The sequence below is a fragment of the Pantherophis guttatus genome, chromosome 3, assembly GCF_059756535.1.
Source record: "Pantherophis guttatus breed Tessera chromosome 3, ASM5975653v1, whole genome shotgun sequence".
Lineage (NCBI taxonomy): Eukaryota > Metazoa > Chordata > Lepidosauria > Squamata > Colubridae > Pantherophis > Pantherophis guttatus.
The window spans coordinates 17,531,494-17,553,610 of record NC_142065.1 but is presented as its reverse complement, the minus strand read 5'-3'; the positions used below and the strand labels follow the sequence as shown (position 1 = coordinate 17,553,610).

At 41.2% G+C, this 22,117-nt stretch overlaps 1 protein-coding gene and 1 long non-coding RNA gene across 3 annotated transcripts in view; one reads left to right on the top strand and one right to left on the bottom strand.

Moving 5' to 3' along the window:
- The window catches only part of BMP7 (bone morphogenetic protein 7), a 102,354-nt gene extending 91,604 nt beyond the window's left edge, over positions 1 to 10,750 (bottom strand). The window contains exon 1 of one of the 2 annotated variants that reach the window (XM_034433071.3): positions 9,546 to 10,750. In XM_034433071.3, coding sequence (XP_034288962.2) covers positions 9,546 to 9,972 — 427 coding nt within the window. In that variant the 5' untranslated portion in view covers positions 9,973 to 10,750. The remainder of the gene's footprint in view (positions 1 to 9,545) is intronic. The other variant, XM_087889076.1, reaches the window with a different exon arrangement.
- LOC148114506 (uncharacterized) lies at positions 10,648 to 19,171 on the top strand. The gene is made up of 3 exons (XR_015732974.1): positions 10,648 to 10,787; positions 12,389 to 12,431; positions 13,870 to 19,171. It is a non-coding gene; the product is annotated as an uncharacterized LOC148114506 (long non-coding RNA).
- Positions 19,172 to 22,117: the final 2,946 nt, after the last annotated feature.

Below are 22,117 nucleotides of genomic sequence, written 5' to 3'. Positions count from 1 at the left end.
AGAATTGCTTGGAGCCTGTTTTGAGGTAAAGGAAGCAAACCATGGTTGCTAGGCAACAGCCAAGCACTTGCTTACGGTTCTTATGGAATTTCAAAACAATATGAATCAATCCAGGTGATGTTCTCTTCCCAACTACCCTACTTTGCCAATTTATAAGAAGCACTGCCAATGTGATGAGACTGGGTAACTTGTAGCTCTCCCTACCTGGCAGACTATTTTTCCTTTCTCCACCCCTGTATTTGCTGGATCTCAGCTCAACAATGTAGACTATCCCAAATCTACAGAAATCTAAAACTATTTTTATTAAGGTGGACTACAATAGCAGAGGACCAAGGGACGCGGTGGCTCAGCAGCTAAAATGATGAACTTATCAATCGAAAGGTCAGCAGTTCAGCGGTTCGAATCCCTAGTGCCGCGAAATGGGGTGAGCTCCCGTTACATGTCCCAGCTTCTGTCAACCTAGCAGTTCAAAAGCACGTAAAAAATGCAAGTAGAAAAATAGGGACCACCTTTGGTGGAAAGGTAACAGCATTCCGTGTGCTTTTGGCGTTTAGTAATGCCAGCCACATGACCATGGAGACATCTTCGGACACCATTGGCTCTTCGGCTTTGAAATGGAGATGAGCACCGACCCCTAGAGTTGGGAACGATTAGCACATATGTGCGAGGGGAACCTTTACCTTACAATAGCAGAATCTTGCAAGTCTGATTATGCTTTACCTCCTCCCTTTCTTCATATTCATGTGAATTGGGGGGGGGGGTTGTCTGTGTGAGATGTTTATGCATATCTTCTTCTTGATTTGGACTCAACCTTTGATTTGGTCCTCTTCTCAACCTCCATTTTGATCCACTTATCCAAAAGTATATACAGGATATATGGGTACTTTAAAAAAGCTAAGGAAATATTGTATATACATATTTACCATCAAGGTCATCCTCTTTTACTCTTTACATGCTAGGGCTACTCAGGTCTGGAGAACTATAAGTTCCCCGCTGTTGAACTAGTGACTCAGACTATGCCTGAGGTCACCCAGTTTCAGAACCTTCAGAACTCTCCAGATACAAACTCATTCTGAAGCTATAACGGAGGGCAAGAAAGATGGAAAGCATGAAATAAATAAGCAAGTTGGGAGTGTTTCTGTATGATAGGATTTCCATAAGTAGGATATTATACATGCAGGTATGCATGTATTCTCTTCACATAATTCCCTTCTGAGCAAACCAATGTGTAATGGTGTGAGGAAAGAACTTGGGAGACAGGGTGAAGAGAGGCTGCCTGGGGAATAATCAGATAAAAGACAGCATAGCCTGCAGCTGAAAAATGTGTGGGACAAGAGGCACAGAAGGGATTCTCCCTAGTTTCTCAGGCTACAGGTAGTCCTCAACTTACAACCACAATTGAGCCCAAAATTTATGTTGCTAAGTGAGAAATTTGTTAAGTAACTTCTGCCCCATTTTATGACTTTTCCTGCCACAGTTTTTAAGTGAATCATTGCAGTTAAGTTAGTAGCCTGGTTGTTAAGTGCATCTGGTTTCCTGTTGACTTTGCTTGTCAGAAGGTTGCAAAGCATGATCACATGACCCAGGAATGTAAATCACGTGACCATGGGGATGCTGAAATGGTCATAAGTGTGAAAAATGGTCATAACTCACTTTTTTCAGTGCCATTGCAACTTCAAACAGTCACTAAGTGAACTGTTGTATGTGGAGGACTACCTGTATTAAGATGGTGGGAGCAATGTGCTTTCAGACTTGCGAGATTCTGTTCATGTAATTTTACAATAAAGTAGTGTTTTCTGTCTGATCTATCTGGTAAGGATGACACAATATGGATGACCAAAGAAATTAGTGGCATAAGAAAAGCAATTATAGCTAAATCTAATATTCACCCTTCTATATACCACTTCATGTACTGTCTTTTATTCTTCTCAATTCTCTCTTTTTTAAGGACCTTGTCAACTCCATCCAGTCAAAATCCTTCTTCTTTCATTCCGTTTACTGTATACATAGTACTTGTCTATTAGCCCATCCACGGTTAAGCCGACCCTTAGATTTTTAGCCAAAATACCATGTAAAATGTATCAACTATGGATAAGCTGACCTTTGAAAATTGACCTACCTGTAGATTTTCATGGTACTTTGGTTAAAAATTCAAGAATCTACTTATCCACAGATGGGCTTTATACACAAATATATACAGGATATGAGTACTTTAAAAAAGCTAAGGGAATATTATATATAGTCACAGATAAGCTCACCCACAAATAAACCGAATGCTACTCAAGAACACCTCAAGTTCTATCTACAATGGACTGTATTCTTCTAGGGTAGCAAATAGGCCCATATCAATTATTTTATATTCTGATGATGTAGCATCTACTACACAATGCAAGTGAGCCTAAGGTGAAGGCTTCTGGCCATGTATTTGATGTTGCAGAGAATAACAATTCATTGCCATTAGCCAATTTTGCCAAAAGAAAAACAGTGGCTTTCACCAAACTGTAGTTGGAAAATAAATAAATAAATGAAAGTTAAGCAGAACAAATTTATTTATTTTATTTATTTATTTATCAAATTTATTTATCAAATCAAGGATTTTAAATACTTGGGAATTATATTTAAATCCTCTGGTACTGGGAGGAAGCAGATAAAAACTGCTTGTGATTGGGTATTTAAGACCACTAATGAAATTATTTGCTTTACCAGTTATAAAGTAGCCCCTAGCAACTTATCATTATACACATTTAACTGAAGATGCTTTATACCTTCACTTCTTTCTTCACATGCTTCTTGCAGACTTCCAAACTCGATCAAAGGATAAAATCTGACCTAACCCTATAACACTGAATCTACAAATTAATTCCTTTCCCAGGCCTGAAGTATAACCCGTATCTGCCTTTCCCCAAAATACTTACAGATACTTCTTGATTTACAACCATAATTGAACCCTTGGTTACAGTCTTAAGAGGGTCACCTGATTTTACAACCTTGTTTCTGTGGCAGTTGTTAGGCGAATGCTACACTTGTAAAGCCAAAACTGAAATAGTTAAGCAAACCCATTATTATTATTTTGCCAGAAACCAGAAGTTAACACCAGTTTCTGGCAAAAATAAATAATAAATCATAGTCCCATGACCACAAGAGGTTGCAAAAGGCCATTAATGAGGACCAGTTGCCAAGTGCCCACAATGTGATCACGTGACCATGGGAGGGGGTGGGGCAGCCATCAGAACTTTGACTTCAGGTTCTAAGTAGATTTTTCTGGATTCATTGTAACTTTTAACAGTTGCTAAGTGACCGTCACAAGTCGAAGACTGCCTGTATTCCAAGGTTCCTCTTTTTTAATCATCTCCATCATTTGTTCTCCCATTATTTGATAGCAATCCTGTTTTGATTGTGGTCCAGCATTCAATCCGGCAATTTATTCCTATGATAAACTTTCCACATTTGAGCACTTCTAAATTCTAAAAAAATTCTAAAAAAAGAAAAGAAAAGAAAAGAAAAAGAAATAGTCTGAATTATGCATTAATCTATTACCCATCTCATGATTCCCCATCCTCAGTTTAAAAGATCTGGAGAACAAAACCATACAGGTAGACATACAACAGTTCGCTTAGAATATAATAATAATAATAAAAGAAATAAAATTATTATTATTATTATTATTATTATTAGTGACTGTTGAAAATTACAATGGCACTGAACAAAGTGACTTATGACCGTTTTTTACACTTACAACCATTGCAGCATCCTCATGGTCACATGGTCAAAATTTGGATGTTTGGCAACTGGTTTATATTTATGATGGTTGCTGTGTCCCAGAATCATGTAATCCCTTTTTTGCGACCTTCTGATAAGCAAAGTCAATGGGGAAGCCAGGTTCACTTCACAACCGTGTCACTAACTTAACCACCACAGTGATTCACTTAATAACTGTGGCAAGGAAGGTCATAAAAACAGGCCAAAATTCATTTAACGAACATCTCAGTTAGCATAGAAATTTGGGGCTCAATTGTGGTCGTAAGTCAAAGACTACTTACATCAGAAATGGGCCGTTGACTAGTCATCAAATACTCATAGCTGTCTCAGTAAGTCAGCCTCTGGAATTCACTTGTCCTCCAGTAACTGTACTTTCACACTGCAAACCGGCTTGGCAGAAAATCTCTAAATACTGTTTACACTTTTCTATTGACAATGAAACTTGGTTCTATGAGCCTCACTATCCCAAAAGCCTATCTCAAAAGTCAAAATGTTCCAAGTGTTATTTCAGAAGACCTGTGCATTACTGGAAAAATGGACGGTATATGCTGACAATTTTAATTCTGTAAACAGAATTAAAAAAACAGAATCACCATCAATTGGATCTTGGTATCTTCACAAAATTAATCTCTGGATTCTTGGTAAGAAACAGAGATGATAGATAACACATTCAGAGAGGGAGGTTAGTGATATATATATATATATATATATGTTCTTGAAGTACCGTTGGTTATAAGGAAATATCATGTTTTCTTCTTCCTTTTTTGATGACCTCAAGACAGTTTGTGGAAGGGAGAATTGCATATCTTCTCCACACTGTTCCAACCTCAATACATATATGTTGACTATATGTATATGAGAAAAAAGTTCATACAGTCAATCTTCAGAACAAAACAGCCATCTTGCTTAGCAACAAAATTCTGGTCCCAATTCTGGAGGACTACCTATAACCTCCATGTACCTTAGAGCGCATTACAGAATTACATAACCATAGCAAGAGAAAAAATAAACACCACTTATTCCTCCTTTATCTTTTGATGCTTCTTTACAACTCACAAAGCCACTCTGTCTTTTTTATAAAGGATTATTTGTTCCTAATACAAAATCTTTTAAATCTTCACCAATCCCTGCAAAGCTCACCCACTTTGCACCTTCTTGAAAACTCATTCTTTAGCTCTTAGTAGCTAAGGCATAGAAAAGTGAGAAAAAGATCCAATTTAAAACACACACATACACACACAAAGAGAGGGAGAGAATAAGTTACACCGGGTTATTTCAAATATAGAGTCACTTTATTTCAACCTTTTAACTACAAGCAACCTTTTTAGTGTTATAACAGTTCTTCACCGCAATACATTTTCAGTTTTGTGTTATGACACTTCCTTGCTGCAATAGTTCAACGTATGTAACAAGACCCTACCTGGGAAACACAATGCCCGCAAGGGTATCTTTTTTCTCAACCATGGCACAGTTTGATACAGAGGCTGCAATTTTGAAAGATTGCTATAGAAAGCTTTCAATTAAAAGAGGGGGGGAAATCTCCCTGACAATAGATCTTCTAATTTTCACTGTCAATAGAAATCTGTAGGCTCCAAAACAGGTGCTGGGTTTGACTATATAGTCTGGTGAGCAACGAGTCTAACTCTAATTCATTAAAAAGTCTATAAACAAGATGGCCTTTGTCCTACAGAGATGAAAGACCTGCAGCTATAATGGGATGAAAGGTGTACACAAGGATGAAGAAAGCTATTAGAGATCTATGTCCTTTCTTAAACATGTCCTGGCATGCATTCTTGACAAGGGAACAAACCCATGCAGAGAAAACTCACTTCATTTCACCAGCCTATGCGAAAGCTACTGAATCTTTCCTATCAGCTTGCTAATAAAAAACTACACTAAAAGAGAGAAAATACCACTATGATAGAATCATTATTTCCAGAATAGCATATTTCCTGCTACAGTGTAGTCCAATCCATATCAGTGGCATAAGAAAATGGATTAGTTTTCCATGGATTGAGAACGGGGAGATGATTAGATGATTTCCCACAGACACAGTGTTTGTTAACCTTGGTAGTCTGAAGATGTTGTGGGCTGCAACTCCCCAAATTCTCCAGCCAGCTATGCTGGGAAATGCTATGCTGTGCTACTTTTTCTGGAACTGTGTTCACACCATACATTTAATTCAGTTAAATGCCCAGGACTTATATTAATATAACATCAAAAACTTGGATAATTTTAGATTATACTTAAAAGATGTGTGTATCTATAAGTGTGGTTTCACCTGCCGTGTGAAGCTCACATGTTGAGTTAGGTTTGGTTCATTGGAGTGTGTGATAGTAAACGTGCATTAATTCAGTACTAGAATAATTCACACAGACTCTGAGGGAACAGTTCAGGAACAAGGATTTTCTTCCCCATCCAAATTCATATCGGCTAAGTTAGTTCAGACCACAAACAGTTTTCACTAGTTGATTGTAATGTTTCTCAACTTCGTCAGCTTGAAGATGTATGAACTTCAACTCCCAGAATTCCCTAGTTAGTATGCTGGCTGGGAAATTTAGGAAGCTGAGAACCACACATCTAAAGGTTACTAAGAGTGAGAAATATTGGTTGATTGTATGCATGTGTCATGACAGAACAGGACTCCAACTTGTAGAAATATATCCTGCATAAAAATGCAGTATAATGCACTATGAACTATGCATTGATTTATACAATAATAAAGAAACTGAAGTATATAAATTGTGCCAAATGATAATTAAGATCTCCCTATTCAGTGTTTCATTGGAAAAGTTTCAAAAGTTTCAGAAAAGTTTGTTTTTTTAAAAAAAACCAATTTTGGTGAAAATTGCTTAAACTTTCATGTAGGCTAAGCTCACACAAGTTAACTCATAATGTGGTTAGTTTGGCTTTATTGCTCAAATACGCATTCTTAAAGCAATTTTCCCTGGCCCACTCTTGACCAGGTATTCACCTCCCAGAATTTCCACCCAGCTTGATTAAAGAGGCTTTAAGTTTCCTCATGCTTTTCTGTCCATGAAACCCTCTTCCCTTCATTGACTGTCCATGAAACATTTTCCAAAACTAATCTTGCGTTAGTCAACTTTCTCAGCCGGGTGAACATTTGGAGAATCAGAAAGCAAGCCCTAGGCCACTGCACCTCATGTTGCAATAAGAAAGAAGAATCCGGCTATCATTTGTGGCATTTCATATGCAAAGGGTGTGTCCCTCTTTATGACTTTGTTTAGGCCAAGCTGGGTGGTTGGGGAAGGGGGAATGGTTTAAAGTTCTCTCTGCTCTGAACTTCTATAAAGATTTGGTGTGGATTCAGAGACATCCAATCTGTACATGCGGTGGTTTCACAGACAACACGTGATCTAGGCTAAAAACAGATACACAGAAACTCGTACCTATAATTATACATTTTAAATAGAACTTTGCCCTAAAGAGTATTCTACTCAAATCCAGCTGGTTTATTCAACCCCATTAACAAAACAATGAGAAACCCCCATGAATAATAACTCTCCATTTAAAAAAATAGTCAGCCTAGCCCTAGCCAAACTGAAAAGTGACAAGTTTCCTTTAATTTGTTTAAACCCATTGCCATGTGCTCAGGCTTTGCTCATTACAAAGCCACAGCAAACAAGGAACTATCAGGAAATCTTTTTTAGGTCATTAAGTTCCAAATCCACAACCTGCTTTGACCCCACCCCAACCCCCGAAAGCAAACTTTTTCCTCATCTGAAAAGGTGCATCATATGTAATGAGTTTGTGGACTACAAACCAGATTGAAAAGAATTTCATTGAATAAAGCAAGCTAGCTTGTTAGAACAGCTCTGAGCTTTCTTCTTTCCACTAGGATCTTTCCATTTATAGATGCTTCTGCAGCAACTCCATTGCTCTTCAATATGATCCAAATCCTTTAACATCCACTACAAGCTATGACCTAAACCTTGGGATCTCAGACCCAAGATTGAACTCACCATCATTGCAAAAGTGCTGGGAGAGAGCTAAAGTGCATATATGATAAGATGTGAGATAACAATAATTGACTGTTATCTTATGCAAATGTATCTCTGAGCAATTTTGAGAGTGTATTCATAAAACTCTGATTAATTCATTTATGATGCACAACAGTTCAAGATAGCAAATAAAACTGGGAGCTCTTTAGACTAATCTTGATAAGCAGTTGGTATCTCTTAGCAAACTTTTGTTCACCCTTAACATATATGAGGCTATTTTCATAACCCTGCACTGGACATTTAATCAGTGGATTAGATGAGGCTATGGTATCATCACATTACTCCACAACAAAGATTGCATGTTATGTTCATATATTTTTAAGTAGAAGAAAATTCAATTTTTTGTTTCTAGTTTATATTGAGGAATAACTCTAATGTTTTGAGGGCGAGGAGCATAGTCAAGATTTCATTATCAGTAGGCTCTAACCCAACAATATGCATAAGGAGATTAAAATGCAGAAAATGTCATCTGTCCATTGGATGACACAAGGATCAAGCAAAGTGTTTGTCAGGCTACCTTATTGCAAGTGTGCAACATAATGGGTTCAGTTATTACAGATTAATTAATTTCATGAGTTAAAGTCCTGCAATTTGCTATCCATCCCAATCCTCTGTTTTCATACACTAAAGGCAGTGCCACTCATTCCCAAATTAATGTGTGTGGTATTGCAACTTTAGATTCATGCAGGTGCACTTTTCAAGGTCCTTTAAGGCCAGCTAATTACAAGATTTCAAGGGATAGGTTGAAAAAAAATGTAATAGGCTTGAAGATCACTTAAAGATCACTGAACAATTGGTTACCCATTAATCCAGTAGGGCTCGTATCTAGAGGGGAAATTTGTTGAAATTCAACAAATCCAACAAGTCAACCCTTTTATCACTGTCCAAGATATATGGCTGGAATAAATGCATTTTAGTAAGAATCCACATTGATTTACAAAAGGATTTTGGAGATGATAGCTCCCCTGTTTGTTCATGACCCCTACCAGACTTGAGAATATCCGCCCTTTTGATCTAATGGTGGTTTTAAGAAAAAACATAAATGCTAGTTCTACCTTCCTTTCTAAGTGCCGAGTTGGACAGAGGTCCCAATTCATAGATTTGGCCTTCACAACATCAGGAAGCATACCCTGAAGACACCATGCCAAATATATCTAGAGATACACTATTGTCCATGTGGTTGATGTGAGGATCAGAAATGTTCCGGAGATAAAGCTACTTTATAATGGTGAGAAAATCCAAGCCTTTGAAAAATACCAAACAAAATTCTGTTTACTTAACCCGAGAATCCAAGAAGCTGTAAGAAAAGATATTTTTTTTAAATAAAAAAAAAATCCAGTTTTTTACCTGTGAGTAATCAAGTAAAAGTCTGGAAGGAAGATAAACAACAATTCCTGACTGATTCATGCCAGCCATAAAGAAGAAAGAAGGTTGCTGGAAGGCTAGGTTCAGGTTTAAGCAGGCCCTTAATGACCCAATTACTGTGGGTCATTTTTGTTTCCCACAATACCTCAGATCAGCACGGGGCAGGGAAGAAGATGGCTGCCTCTGCCAGATAGTCAAGGACCTGCACCTGGGAATCTAGGACAAGTATCCTCAGTGCCCAAAGATCTCTGGTAGGTCACCATCCTTGAGGTTCCTAGGACCAGGTGCAGGTCCCACCTCCATCAGGTTCTTTCTGGCTTCCCAAGAACTACCTTCTACCCTCAACCACCTTCTTACCAAGCACGCCCAGCCACTTTCCACCATCAGCAGGAGACTCACCCATGTTCACGAAGCTCATGACCATATCTGCCTCGGTCAGGAAATTGCTGTCCTGCAGGCTGGCCAAGGGTGGCCCTTGAGTACTGAAGATCGGCTTGTACGGGTAGGAGAAGCCTTCGCCGCTTTCGCTGGGGCCCTCTTCCTCCACCGACATCGCATTGTAGAGGTCCAGCATGAACATGGGAGCCGAGTTGTGCTTGCCGTGCAAGTGGGGCCTCGGCCGGTGGGGCAACCCCAGGATGGACAGGATCTCCCGCTGCATCTCCCGGCGCTCCTGGCTCCGGAGCCTCCTGTGGATGAAACTCGAGTGCACCTCGTTCTCCAGGGTGAAGTCCGCCAAGGCGCACCGCAGCTCCAGAATCCAGAGGAGGATCCAGACGATCCGGGAGGCAGCCGCCAGCTGCTTGAACCACCCCGCCGCGTGCATCTCCGTCACGGGTGTGTGTGTAGATCTAGGAAGCCAATGGGCTAAGCAGCAGCGGCGGCCGGACGAAAGAGCTGACCATTAAAAATAAAGGGGGGCAGCGGAGCGGAGCGCCCCGCGGAGGGATCACTCGGCTCGGGAGCTGCCCTGGGAAGCCGACCTCGAGGCGCACATGATAAGCCCGGGCGATCGCGGCGGGAAGCGGCTCAGTTGGCAAAATCCATACACGGGGGGGTGGGGGGGGTGGGAAAAAAAAAGAAAGGAGATCGAGCGATTCCCCCCACACACACACCCTCCTCCCGCCTCGCCGCTTCTCGCGGGGACCGCGCTCCTTCGCTCGCTTGCCCGGCCGCTCCAATTCCTGTGCGCGTCTGGCCGCAAGTCCAGGAGTTTTTGAACTGCTGCTTTCTTTTGCGAAGCAACAGGCGGCAGCTCGGGCGCTCAGTGGGCGGAGCTGGCTTCTTCCTCCGCTGCCTCCCCAAAATGTCTGGGAGAAAAAGCCGCAGGAGAAGAGAGTCAAGTCTCTTTCCTCGCCGGGCTCCGATTTTGGCTCGGAGGCATTTCCAAGCGAGCCTCCCCCCCACCCCTCGATTCCCCGCCTCCGGTCCTTCACCCTCACATAGACACACACACACACACCCCGACTGGCTTGGGTAAGAATGAGCGCAGGGCGCACACGCACACTCGTGGCGGGTGGTGCGTGGAGGGCCTGCCCCATCTGGCGAAAGGGAAGAGAGGCACTTGTTTTGTATAGGCGCGCAGCCCGTCCCTGGGCGTTCCCAAAGGAGCGAAGCCCACTTGCGTAGTTTTGCTCCCAGGTAAGCGCGTGGGCGGGCGTCGTGGGCGGCAGGGTTTGGGGTGGGGGGGGAGCGCTGAACTAGCCGCCAGTTCCACGCGGGGGTTTGATTCTGCAGAGCAGGAAGGGGATGTTTTGGATGGCGAGAACTTGGCTGTAGTGCTAAGAAGCTAAATTGTATTTAAATGTATAGGGATGGATTCTTTTTTTCCTTGCTTCCTTTTCTGATCCGCTAGCCTGTTTTTTGTAAAGTGCGTTCTTTTAAAAATTGTCCTTCTATTCTTCTTCTTTTTAATTTGATTTATATGCCGCCCTTCTCCGGAGACTCAGGGCGGCTTACAATGTGCTCAGCAATAGCCTTCATCCTTTTGTATATTTATACAAAGTCAGCCTATTGCCCCCACAAACTGGGTCCTCATTTCACCTACCTTAGAAAGGATGGAAGGCTGAGTCGACCTTGAGCCTGGCGAGATTCGAACCTACAGTAATTGCAGGCAGCTGATGTTAATAACAGGGTGCTTTAGACCACTATACTACCAAGTACAGTGGTACTGTACTACCTCTTCTTCTTCTTCTTCTTCTTCTTCTTCTTCTTCTTCTTCTTCTTCTTCTTCTTCTTCTTCTTCTTCTTCTTCTTCTTCTTCTTCTTCTTCTTCTTCTTCTTCTTCCTCCTCCTCCTCATTATTATTATTATCTTTATTCATTAAATATGAAACTCAGTCAACTGCAGCTACTTCAGCTGACTGCTAGTTCAGCAGATCAGCAGATCAAATCTCACCGGCTCAAGGTTGACTCAGCCTTCCATCCTTCCGAGGTGGGTAAAATGAGGACCCAAATTGTTGGGGCCAATATGCTATTTAGTATTTGGTGTAAGCCGCCCAGAGTACTCGGAGAGTGGGCAGCATAGAAATATGAGTAATAAAATAAAATAAACTGAACATTCAAAAATGCATCACAAATACCATTGGCTGGTGTTCATGGTTGATATGGGTTGCCTCCAGCGTCCTAGGTATCAACCAAGTACCTTCTTAAGATGGACGATGTTCCAAGTAGCGCAGTTTTTTGCAGTTCCGCTGGTGTTATTGCAGGAAGCTGCAATTTGTTGATGTATCTTATAAAATTCTTGGACATGGTACCAAGTGCCTTGATGACAATGGGTATCACTGTTACATGTTTCATCCGTAGCCGTGTAGTTTTGATGGCCAGGTTGCGATATTTCATGATTTTTTTCAGTTCTTTTTCTTCGACTCTGGCATCTCCTGGTACCGTGATATCAATAAATTGTACGTGTCAGTTTTTGACAACTGTGATACCTGAATAATTATTATTATTATTATTATTATTATTATTATTATTATTATTATTATTATTATTATTATTATTTATTGGTTAATCTTTAGTGAGATTCACAGCCTTTGAGGCTGGTTAATAGCTCAGCAGCTCGAGTCCTAACCAAGGACCTAGGAACTGTTAAGGTATCGTCGGAGGATGTAAGCTGTTCCGAGTAAGGTGGTTTTTTGTAGAGTCAAAATGTTCAAGTCCGGCAAATTATTATTATTATTATTATTATTATTATTATTATTATTATTATTATTATTATTTCTTCATTCCTTTTCTTTCTAGCTACTTCATTCGGTGATACGCTTCAAATAAATTGTATTGGCAGGTGAGAATGAATTCAAATTTTGGTGAAAAATTATTATGTTGACTTACAAATGTATATGGAGCTATTTAAACTCAAGTGTTGTTATAATTAGACGTGTGTGGTGATATGAGGGGTGGTTTTTTTTTTCACCTTTACCTTTTATAATTTTGCTTCATTGGGTGCCAGGTTTAGGAGCTATTTGCCAAATAAGATTTAGGTGACAAGTTAATTTTATTGAAAAAGTGGTTTATCACCTAGTAATATATTTCTTAGCAGTTAATTAGAGTTGGGAATTCATTTCATCAAATGTATATGTATCCTTCACTTGCAATTGTGGCTTTGAGCTTTTAACATTGAATTAAAAAGAAGGCAACAATCCCCCTTCCCCCCCCCAAAAAATAATTAAAAATAACAAGGCAATCCACAATCATACTGCTCCCCTTTTCAGAATAAACTCATCAATTCCACCCACCACCCACTCCAATGCCCAGGGAAAAGAGCCTTGCAAAAGACCAGGATCTGCTCCGCCGAAGGACCAGTCTTGCAACAGATGAGGCATATCTGGGTCCCATCAGATGGCTTTGTTTCAAAGAGGAACCCCAAAGAGAGCAAATTTGGTCTAGTGGTTAAGGCACCAGGCTAGAAAGCAGGAGATGATGTGAGTTCGAGTCCAGTCTTAGACATGAAACCCAGCCGGGTGGCTTGAGGCCAGTCATTCTCTCTCAGCCCAACCCATTTCACAAGGTGGTGGTTGTGGAGAAAATAGGAGGAGGTAGGTGTTGGATATGTTCACCTCCTTGAGTTATTTGTAAAGATAATTAATGCAGGATACAATTTTTTTTAAAAAAAAGAAATAAAGTAAGCCCATCCTTGGCTGGTTGAAAAGCCAGGGATAAATTGGAGATAGGCAGCTCTACAAATAACCCAGTATTGTAGTTTCTAGGTAGTCTTCATTTGCAGACCTATGTAGAGTGTATTGCAGTAGTCCACATGGGAGATGACCAAAGCAGAACTGAGAGGAGCAGGACCTCCTAATCCAGGAAAGAGCAATAAGCACTCAAAATAGATTTGTGCAAAGTTCCTCTTGGCTGCATTTGCCATCTGCTCTTCAAGGGTCCAAGAGGATATCCAAATTGTGCACCGGTTTCTTTGAGAGAGTGGTACCCAATCCAGAACCAACAATGAATGCTTCCCAGACCAGAGGGGAAGAATGTTCCTAACCACACAGCCACTTAGTTTCTTCCTCATTCAGAGCCTTCAGATACAGGGAAAGAGCCTTAACATCATCATCTGGTCAGCTAAGGGTTGAGATATATAACTTTGAATTATCTATACATTTAGCTCATGCTAATTATCTCCCCAGAGGTTGCATGTCGCTATTGAGTAGGAATGGAAGAGAATGAGGCATGCTGTAGAGCAGAAGCTTAAGTCTAGATTTCTTGACTCTGAACACCAACAGGAACTGACCTTGGATAAAGGAGGAGAAGCACTGCAGAACTAGGCCCCACCATCTCAACACCGAAGCTGGTCCAGGAAGGTATCATGACCAATGATATTGAAGAGCACCAAGATATTAAGGAAAGTTAGAAAGGAAACTTGAGATCATCTACATGTGTGATCAGTGCCACCTTAGTATCTGTGAAGATTCTGAGTCATCCAGGTCATGGCTGTCCCAAGGTGCTTTTTTCAAGAGACAACTGGACTTTCTTTGTTTTTCCTTGAAGAGGTTTTGCTTCTCATCCAAGAAGCTCCTTCAGTTCACAACTGAAGAAAAACCAAGAAAGCCCAGTTGCCTCTTGAAAAAGCATGTTGGGACTGCCATCTTAGTACTATATCCTAACCTGATTGAAAGCACCTTCTATCTCAACTTTCCCTAAAAAGGAGAAGGGACAGTCCTCTTTTTCAACTTGGATGAAAACTATCCAGCTTTATTGAATCTCCTGATGGTTTCTACAGAAAGGGACTATAGAAAGTAAGGGAGATGACTTTGATGGAAATATCCAAGAACTGTTACAGAAAAGGGAATGAAAATGTTTTTAATCCCTGAGAATTTAATACAATAGTTGGAAGCACCTCAGCAGACACCATCCTTGATTCTCTGTGGTATAAGAAGTGGGAAGAGCTATAGCATAAATTAGACTATTGTACTCTATTGTACTCTATTGTACTCAAATCTCAATAAAGGTAGTTCTAATCTTCCTATGGAGTTGATTTCCTGGGCTGGTCTATCTAGTGGAACTAACTTTAATCTTGCAAGGCTCTTAAATAAGATGCATAAGATCTCAACTTTCTCTGTAAAAATGGCACCCAGTTCTCAGGACACTCCAGTATACGCTGAGCACTTTGCTGCAGTTCTGTTGCAACACCTACAACAGATAAGTAACTAACTTGCAAAATGCCATGATGCAAGTACCACAACAGTTGGGAGAGAATTAACCTCAGTCAGCAGCAGCATCACAGCAGCCAGCCAGCTACACAGCAGCCAGCATTCATGAGCTCTCATGGGAGTTTTACCAGAGAAATTCAGAGGAGACCAGGACTAATTCCTGACTGTCATGATTCAGTATGAACTGTTTATGGTGGGTTGGCCAGCAGAGTTTCTCCCAGATCACACTAAAGTGACTTTCATGCTCAGTTTGCTGAAAGAAGAGGCTTGCCAAATATCATTGAGGGCAATCAGCCACATGCTGGACAATGATCAAAATGTCGTGCAAAGATTTTTAGACATTTCTTTCAAAATGCCATGAAACGAGTGACTGCGAACCATGAAATCTGCAGTGTGGAGTACAGGTGAATATAACGGTTTTTAAATTATTTCCAAATATGTGAGATAGAATGATCTGGCTCTAACCGACCGATTTAGAGAAGGGCTTGCTGATGAACTGAGAGATGAACTGGTGAGACGGGGCACCCCAGATAATTTGGAAGAGTTGTTATCATTGATGGCTGACTGGAAGAGTTGATGCAGGGGAGAACCAGCAAAGGTTTTAGGTTGTCCCTTCTCCCATATCTCCTCTCTCAATGACCTCTTGGGAATCCAGTGTAATTATGAAAAGTGGATTAATTGAAAGATCTCTATCCTCAAGAGAGAAACAGAAGAAGGGAACCAGGCTTATGCTTTTATTGTGATGCTCTCGGGTATATATAGTCAGATCCTGCAAAGCTAAAGATCTATGGGTCATATAGCTAGCAAGCAATAGCAAATACTCCACTTGCTTCAAGAGCACAGTGTCAGGAAACTTCACAGGCCTCTCTCTCCAGAGTTCCCAAGGACAATTGGAACTCTTGGGAAACAATTAAGGAGAGCTCAGATGGCCAACAGCAGGCAAGCATACTTTATTATTCCTGTTCTTCTTTGTTTAGATTCAGGTCAGAAAGGACAACTTTCTGTTCTTGTAGACAGAGGAACAACCACTAATTGTATAGATCGTGCCAGTCTAAAAAGTTAAATTTATGCCCCCCGATGACAGATGCACTGTGTGTACTAACCCACTGCAGTTGACAACACAAGATCACACAGAGCTTTTGCACTTTATGTAACTGCTTCCTTGCAAGGATCCGTTGTCTTGGGAATCAAGTCACTGAAGTTATGGAGTCTGGGCACAAGTATTTCTCTTTGTCACCCCCAAAATGTCAATACCTTTAGCAAGGCCACTGCTCTTCCTCCATTGGCCCAGCATAGAGACTCTTCTACCTTGCTAGACCATGGGTCTGTGGACTGGCACTGGGCATCCCAGAAACCAGACCACACAAACAGGCGAAGCCTCAGGCAGGCAGCATGTGAAACCATGTTCCCTCCAGTCTGGGGGAAAACCTCTCTCCATGGAACCCGTCCCTGGTCCCCAGAAGGTTGGGGGGGGCACTGTACAAGACAAATAATCAAGCTTTGCTGTTGTATTTGTGGAGGAGGCAATACATTTGCCTCCCCATCAAATACACGATTGTACTATTAAATTAAATCCGGCGTCCTGGATTCCCATGTGCATTCAAGTTAGCCATCTTGATGACAATTTCAAAACGGGTTTATTCACCCTTAATCTCTGGCATCTGCATTTACAATATTCATCTCTACGAGTGATGGTTCAGTTCCTATTGTTCATGATTATAGACTTCTCAGTCAGGTCACCATTAAGGATTACTACCTGTTGTCTCTTCTTTCAAATCTATTGGACCATCTGCAAAGGCAATCATTGTTACTAAATTGGAATTAAGAAGTACTTACAATTTGATCAGGATGGAAGGAGTTAGCCCTCTTAGTATATATTTAGTATAATTTTTGAAGCAGCTATGTATCCCCTTAATTCTTGTGCCATCCAACTCATTCTTAACCAGCTTGCTACTAAGAATATATTGAGATACATTGCTTTACTGAAGTTAATGTATTTTAATTAAGATATATTAAGTCTCTTTCATTCCCATGATCTATTAATTAATTTATTTATTGAATTTATATAGCTGCCTATCTCATAAAACATGATTTTGGGTAGAATAGAATAACAACAAATATAAAAACCTAATTCTCACAGTATTGTCCTATGTCTAAATATATTTACCCATGTTGTATGGCTATAGTATTATTAACCTTTTCAACTTCTTTACTACCCTCTCTTATTGGTATCATTATTATGATACCCATTATTATGATTATTATTACTCTGCAATTTTGCAGGTACACTGAGAACTTCTGCACTGGAGACAAATTTCTTGTGTGTCTAATCACCCTTGGTCAAATAAAGCTATTCTGTTCTGTTCCATTCCATTCCTGCTCATGCCACTGCATTCTGTACCTTTCATCAGAATAGAGCTGGAAGGGACCTTGGAGGTCTTCTAGTCCAGTCTCCTGCTCAAGCATACCATTTCAGACAAGTGTCTGTCCAGTCTCTTCTTAAAAACCTCCAGTGATGAAGCACCCACAACTTCTGAAGGCAAGCTGTTCCACTGGTTAATTGTCCACACGGTTGGGAAGCTTCTCCTTAATTCCAGGTAGTTTCTCTCTTTGATTAGTTTCCATCCATTGTTTCTTGTCCTGCCCTCTGGTGCTTTGGAGAATACCCCCTGAAGCTTGTGGATACTCTTCAAGGGCAACATTACAATAGTTACAATGTGGAGCATATTGCAATAGTCGAATCTGGAGGTTCCTAAGGTATGAGTGACTGTAAAAGGGACCTGCCGATCCATATAGGTGCAACTGGCACACAAGATGAAGCTATGCAAAGGCCCTCCTAGCCACAATCGGCACCTGCTTCTTGAGCAGGGGTTGTGAGTCTAAGAGCACATAGGGTCAGTCTGGGGCAGTACAACCTCATCCAGGACCAAAGATGCTATAGTTGTAAATCCAGCAGGCGTCCAAACCCACAGCTACTCAGTCTTTCCAGGGTTCAGATGAAGCTTATTGTTCCCCATCCAGACCCTCCCCTCTCCAGATACCGAGATAAGATGTTTATGGCATTGCTTAATTCGCAGAGATATATAATTGGATATCAGCATACTGATGAGATCTCACCCCCTGGTGACAGATGAGTTCCTCTCATCTGTCCTTATGTAGATGTTAAAAAGGAGAGGAGAAAACTAGGAACCCTGTGGAGCTGAGTGCAGAACAGGGTTGAAATGCTACCAGTTCGGAGCAGTTCTCCCGAACCAGTAGTAAAAAATCCTACCAGTTCAGGCGAACCAGTATTTCCGACAATCAGCTGGGCAACAATCAGCTGTGACATGCGATTTATATTAGCTAGAATCGTCGGATTTCCTGCTTTCTAGCTAATCTAAATTGCGTAGCACAGTGGATTTCCCCCCCCTTGCTATTCTACTTACCTTTGCAGACTCAGAAGGCTTCAAAATGTTCCTTCTTTTAGCGCTGCATGTGCGTGCCTCAGGTGCGCATGTGCACGCTCGGTAGCAGACTCACAGAACCGGTAGCAGACTTCAAAGGATTTCACTGCTGGTGCTGAATGCAATCAACTGTTAAAATGACTTACTATAGACAACATTTATGCTGATTTCAGATCATTAATGCATTTGTTTTGAAGGTACTTAGATATACCTATGTTTTACCACAATTCCTATAGAATTTTGGAGAAACTGAATTTAAATAACTGGCTTGCTTCCTCCTTTTTATACTCTTCCGGTTGTCTGGTACTTCACTCCTTCTCCAGGGTTTTTCATGAGTAAATACATACTCATGTAAATGAAAATAAATACTAAGGGAACTTCCTCCTGATGTGATCTGCGATCAGATCAGGAAGAAGTTCCTTTAGGACTTATGGTATTTGGCATTACATATCATTACAGCAGTGAGACTGACATACGCGCAACTTTGGAAAAATCAAAATATCCCAACAGAGGAGGCTATTATAAAAAAAATCTTAGAATGTGCGGAAGCAGATACGCTAACTAAAAAACTACAGGAAAGAGAGCAAACACAAATAGGTTTGGCATGGGACAAATTCTATAAGTGGTTAGAAAAGAGGAAACTATAACCCACATTAGATGAGGAATGGTATTTAAAGAGAAACTTACGTTATATAAGATAAGTGTGGTCGGATAGACCTAAGTGATGTACTAAGAAATATAAGCTGTTCTGTCTTCTCCGGAATATAATTTACAGCTATAGTACCGAATACTTGTTTATTAAGGTACTATATGAAAGTAGGAAGTACGTATGTTTATTGTTGTATTGTGCTTTGTGTGTCATTTTGTGTTGTGTTGTTTTTTCTTTTTAACTGAAATGTAAATAAAGATTATTTTAAAAAAATTAAAAAAAAGGAAGAAGTTCCGTTAGTACAGTGCAATTTATCTGGTCATTCAGAATATGCTCTATCAGTCTCATGCTTCAATCTTACTTCTTCATATTTTATTTTATGTTAATGCTGTGGACAGCTCATGCTTCAATCTTATCTCTGCATTGCAGTGCACTGCTCTCGGCAGTAAACAAAAAATAAAACAGAAATCTTCCTAGCGTATTCCCGCAAGTGCAGGGTCCGCTTTTCAGACCATTGAGCGCCACTTTGCACGGTAAACTGCGTCTCCAGGGCGCAGGCCCGTGGCTTGCATATCTTTGTTGATGGTATCTTGCCATCTCTGTTTTGGACGCCCGCAAGGTTGTTGGCCATTGATTTCTAGTTGGTAGGCAGTCTTGGCAACAGTGGAAGGTGCTGCTCTCTGGACATGTCCATACTAGCGGAGCCGACCTTCTCTCACCTTTTCTATAATTATTGCCACACCAAAATGTTGTTGAATGGTGTCATTTGTGATGTGGTCAAGAAGGGAGATGCCCGATATCCAACGGAGCATTCGCATTTCCATGGCATGGAGATAGTTTTTGGTTGTTCTGACCCAGCCTTAATAGAAACAGACTCCTTGTCTGAAAAACTCCTCTCTAGTTATCTCCTGTGAATTAATGGCATTCACACACAGAAAAGTCCAGGCAATAAGAGTTAACTGCAGTAACAGACCGTATCAGTTCCTTGAGATAATTGCCAGGCCAGGAGCTTCCAGCCGCAAAGCTGCAAATTAAGTTCTGGCAAGCAATCTCTGAGACACGAAACACGATGAGCCAAATCTTCCGAAATCTGAACGGTTGTCTCCTACAACCACCACTCTCCTTTCCTTCTATTTATTCCCCAGCCAGGGAGGGGCCATTCAGCATCCACCTGTGCCTTGTTTCCCGAGTCGACTCCTTGTTCTCAGTTGTTCTCTCTTAACAGCTCTGTGCATACGCGCATCTGGAACAGGCCCCACCTGTTCTTCCTCCCCACTTATCTCAGCTTCCGAAGGCAGCTGCCTCTCCGGTGGCTGGGAAATGTTGGATGGCCCTGGCTCTATCTCTGCTTCCGACACAGAGCATCCATCAGAGCCTTCCTCAGACTCCAGAACTGGCCCAAGTTCCTCCCATCCTCCAAGTCTGCTGGAAGCTCTGCTGGCAGCCCACAACATTGGTCCCTGTTGTTGCTGCCCAGCATTCAGTGCCATACAGTGCAACCAGTTGTCTTGTAAATCTTAGATTTAAGATGGGTTGGCATTCACCAACAAAACAAAACAAAAAATTAAAACAGAATACACATATCAGTTAAAACAGCCAAGTTGAGACCAAGTTGTAAAAACAGCTTGCCAATATATCCTACACATAACTGCTGAGCTTCATTAGTATCCCAGCCAGGTCTCCAATAACCTTCCAGCTATCCAAAATGTCTGGGAGAAAATTTTTTCCATAAGGCAGGCATCATGACAGAGAAGGCACACTTCCAAGGACTCAACAGACAACACTGTTCCAGAGCTGCTGGATCTGGTAGGCAGAAGAAACCACCAGGATTAAGTGGCTCCACAAATAACTTGGTCCCATGCCATGTAGGGCCTTCTTGCACCCAAATGGGAGCCACTGCAACTCATAAAGCAGCAATGTCACTGCAGTGTGCCCAAAGTTAGCACTGGCAAAACGCATTCTGGGCCAGCCTGATCAGATTATTTAGAGATCAATCTCTCAATATCCTTATCCTAGTTGTGTTCATGCAGAATTACTGTACTTCCTATGTAGGCAATTTCTTTTTTTTCTCTTGACATAATTGGTGTTTAAATTAGCTGTTTGAAGTAATTGGACATATTAAACCTTTTTCCAGAAAGCTCAGATGTAATGCTTAGGAAACACTGCTTAGGAAACTATTTACGTAACAGAATTTCAGCCTTTGATAATTCATTCCTTAAACTGGAATTCCAAGATCTAGAAACAGGACATAGGTACCATGTTTCTCCAAAAAGACAATCCACCTTGAAAAGAAGCCCTTTCACATTTTTGAGCACATGCGATCAAATTAAGCCCCACCCACAAAACTAGCCCTAATTAAGACCCCACCCATCCTGGGGTGTAGGGGTGGGGCGAGGCACACAGGTAAAAAATAAGGTAGGGTGGGGTTGGGCGGGTGGAGCTGCCCTGTTTACCAGGCCTTGCACACCCTGACACCTGCCTCGCCTTCTTCTGCGGCCGCTTGCTGCCACTCGCACGCATCGCCCCGGCCTCCATTTCGCCTTCAGATGCCTGCCGGAAAGCATCTGCAGCCAATAGTTATCGGCTGCAGATGCCTTCCGGCAGGCATCTAAAAACACCGCAAAAGTCATGTGCCAGCAGCGGGCTCCCGCTGGGCGGGGCTGTTGGTGTCACCGCCGTGAGGCGAGTCAGTAATTAGAACCCTCCAAAAAGAAAGCATAGCCGTTTTTTGGGGGGTCAAAAGAAAATAAGACCTGGCCTTCTTTTTGGAGAAACACGGTAGTAGAAGCCAGGTCGAATTTATCTAATATAATAATCATAAAATTGGATTATTGGAAACACGAGCAGGCCTAGGTATTTCAACCCATTTTGTTTCAGACAATCATTTCTGACTGCATTGCCTAATAATCTTCTAGTCAGAATATGGAATTTAAAATTGGTGTAAATGTCATTTTTTTTCCATGTTCATGTCAGGTTAGGCATACAAACTAAACATGTTTTACAAAGGTCACCAGTTCTTTGCACAATGTTGATAAATGCTGAATTGTTTAGTAACAAGGCTACTGAGAAATAATCTTTTTATCAAAGCAGAATTGATCCATGGTTTCTGGTACTTCTCAGAGTTTTTCTAAGGACATAGTTTTCCATGAATGTTAACCTTTGTGAGAACCCATTCTTTGATTCATGATCAAACACTGCATATTTAGTTCTATAATTGCCTTTAAGAAAT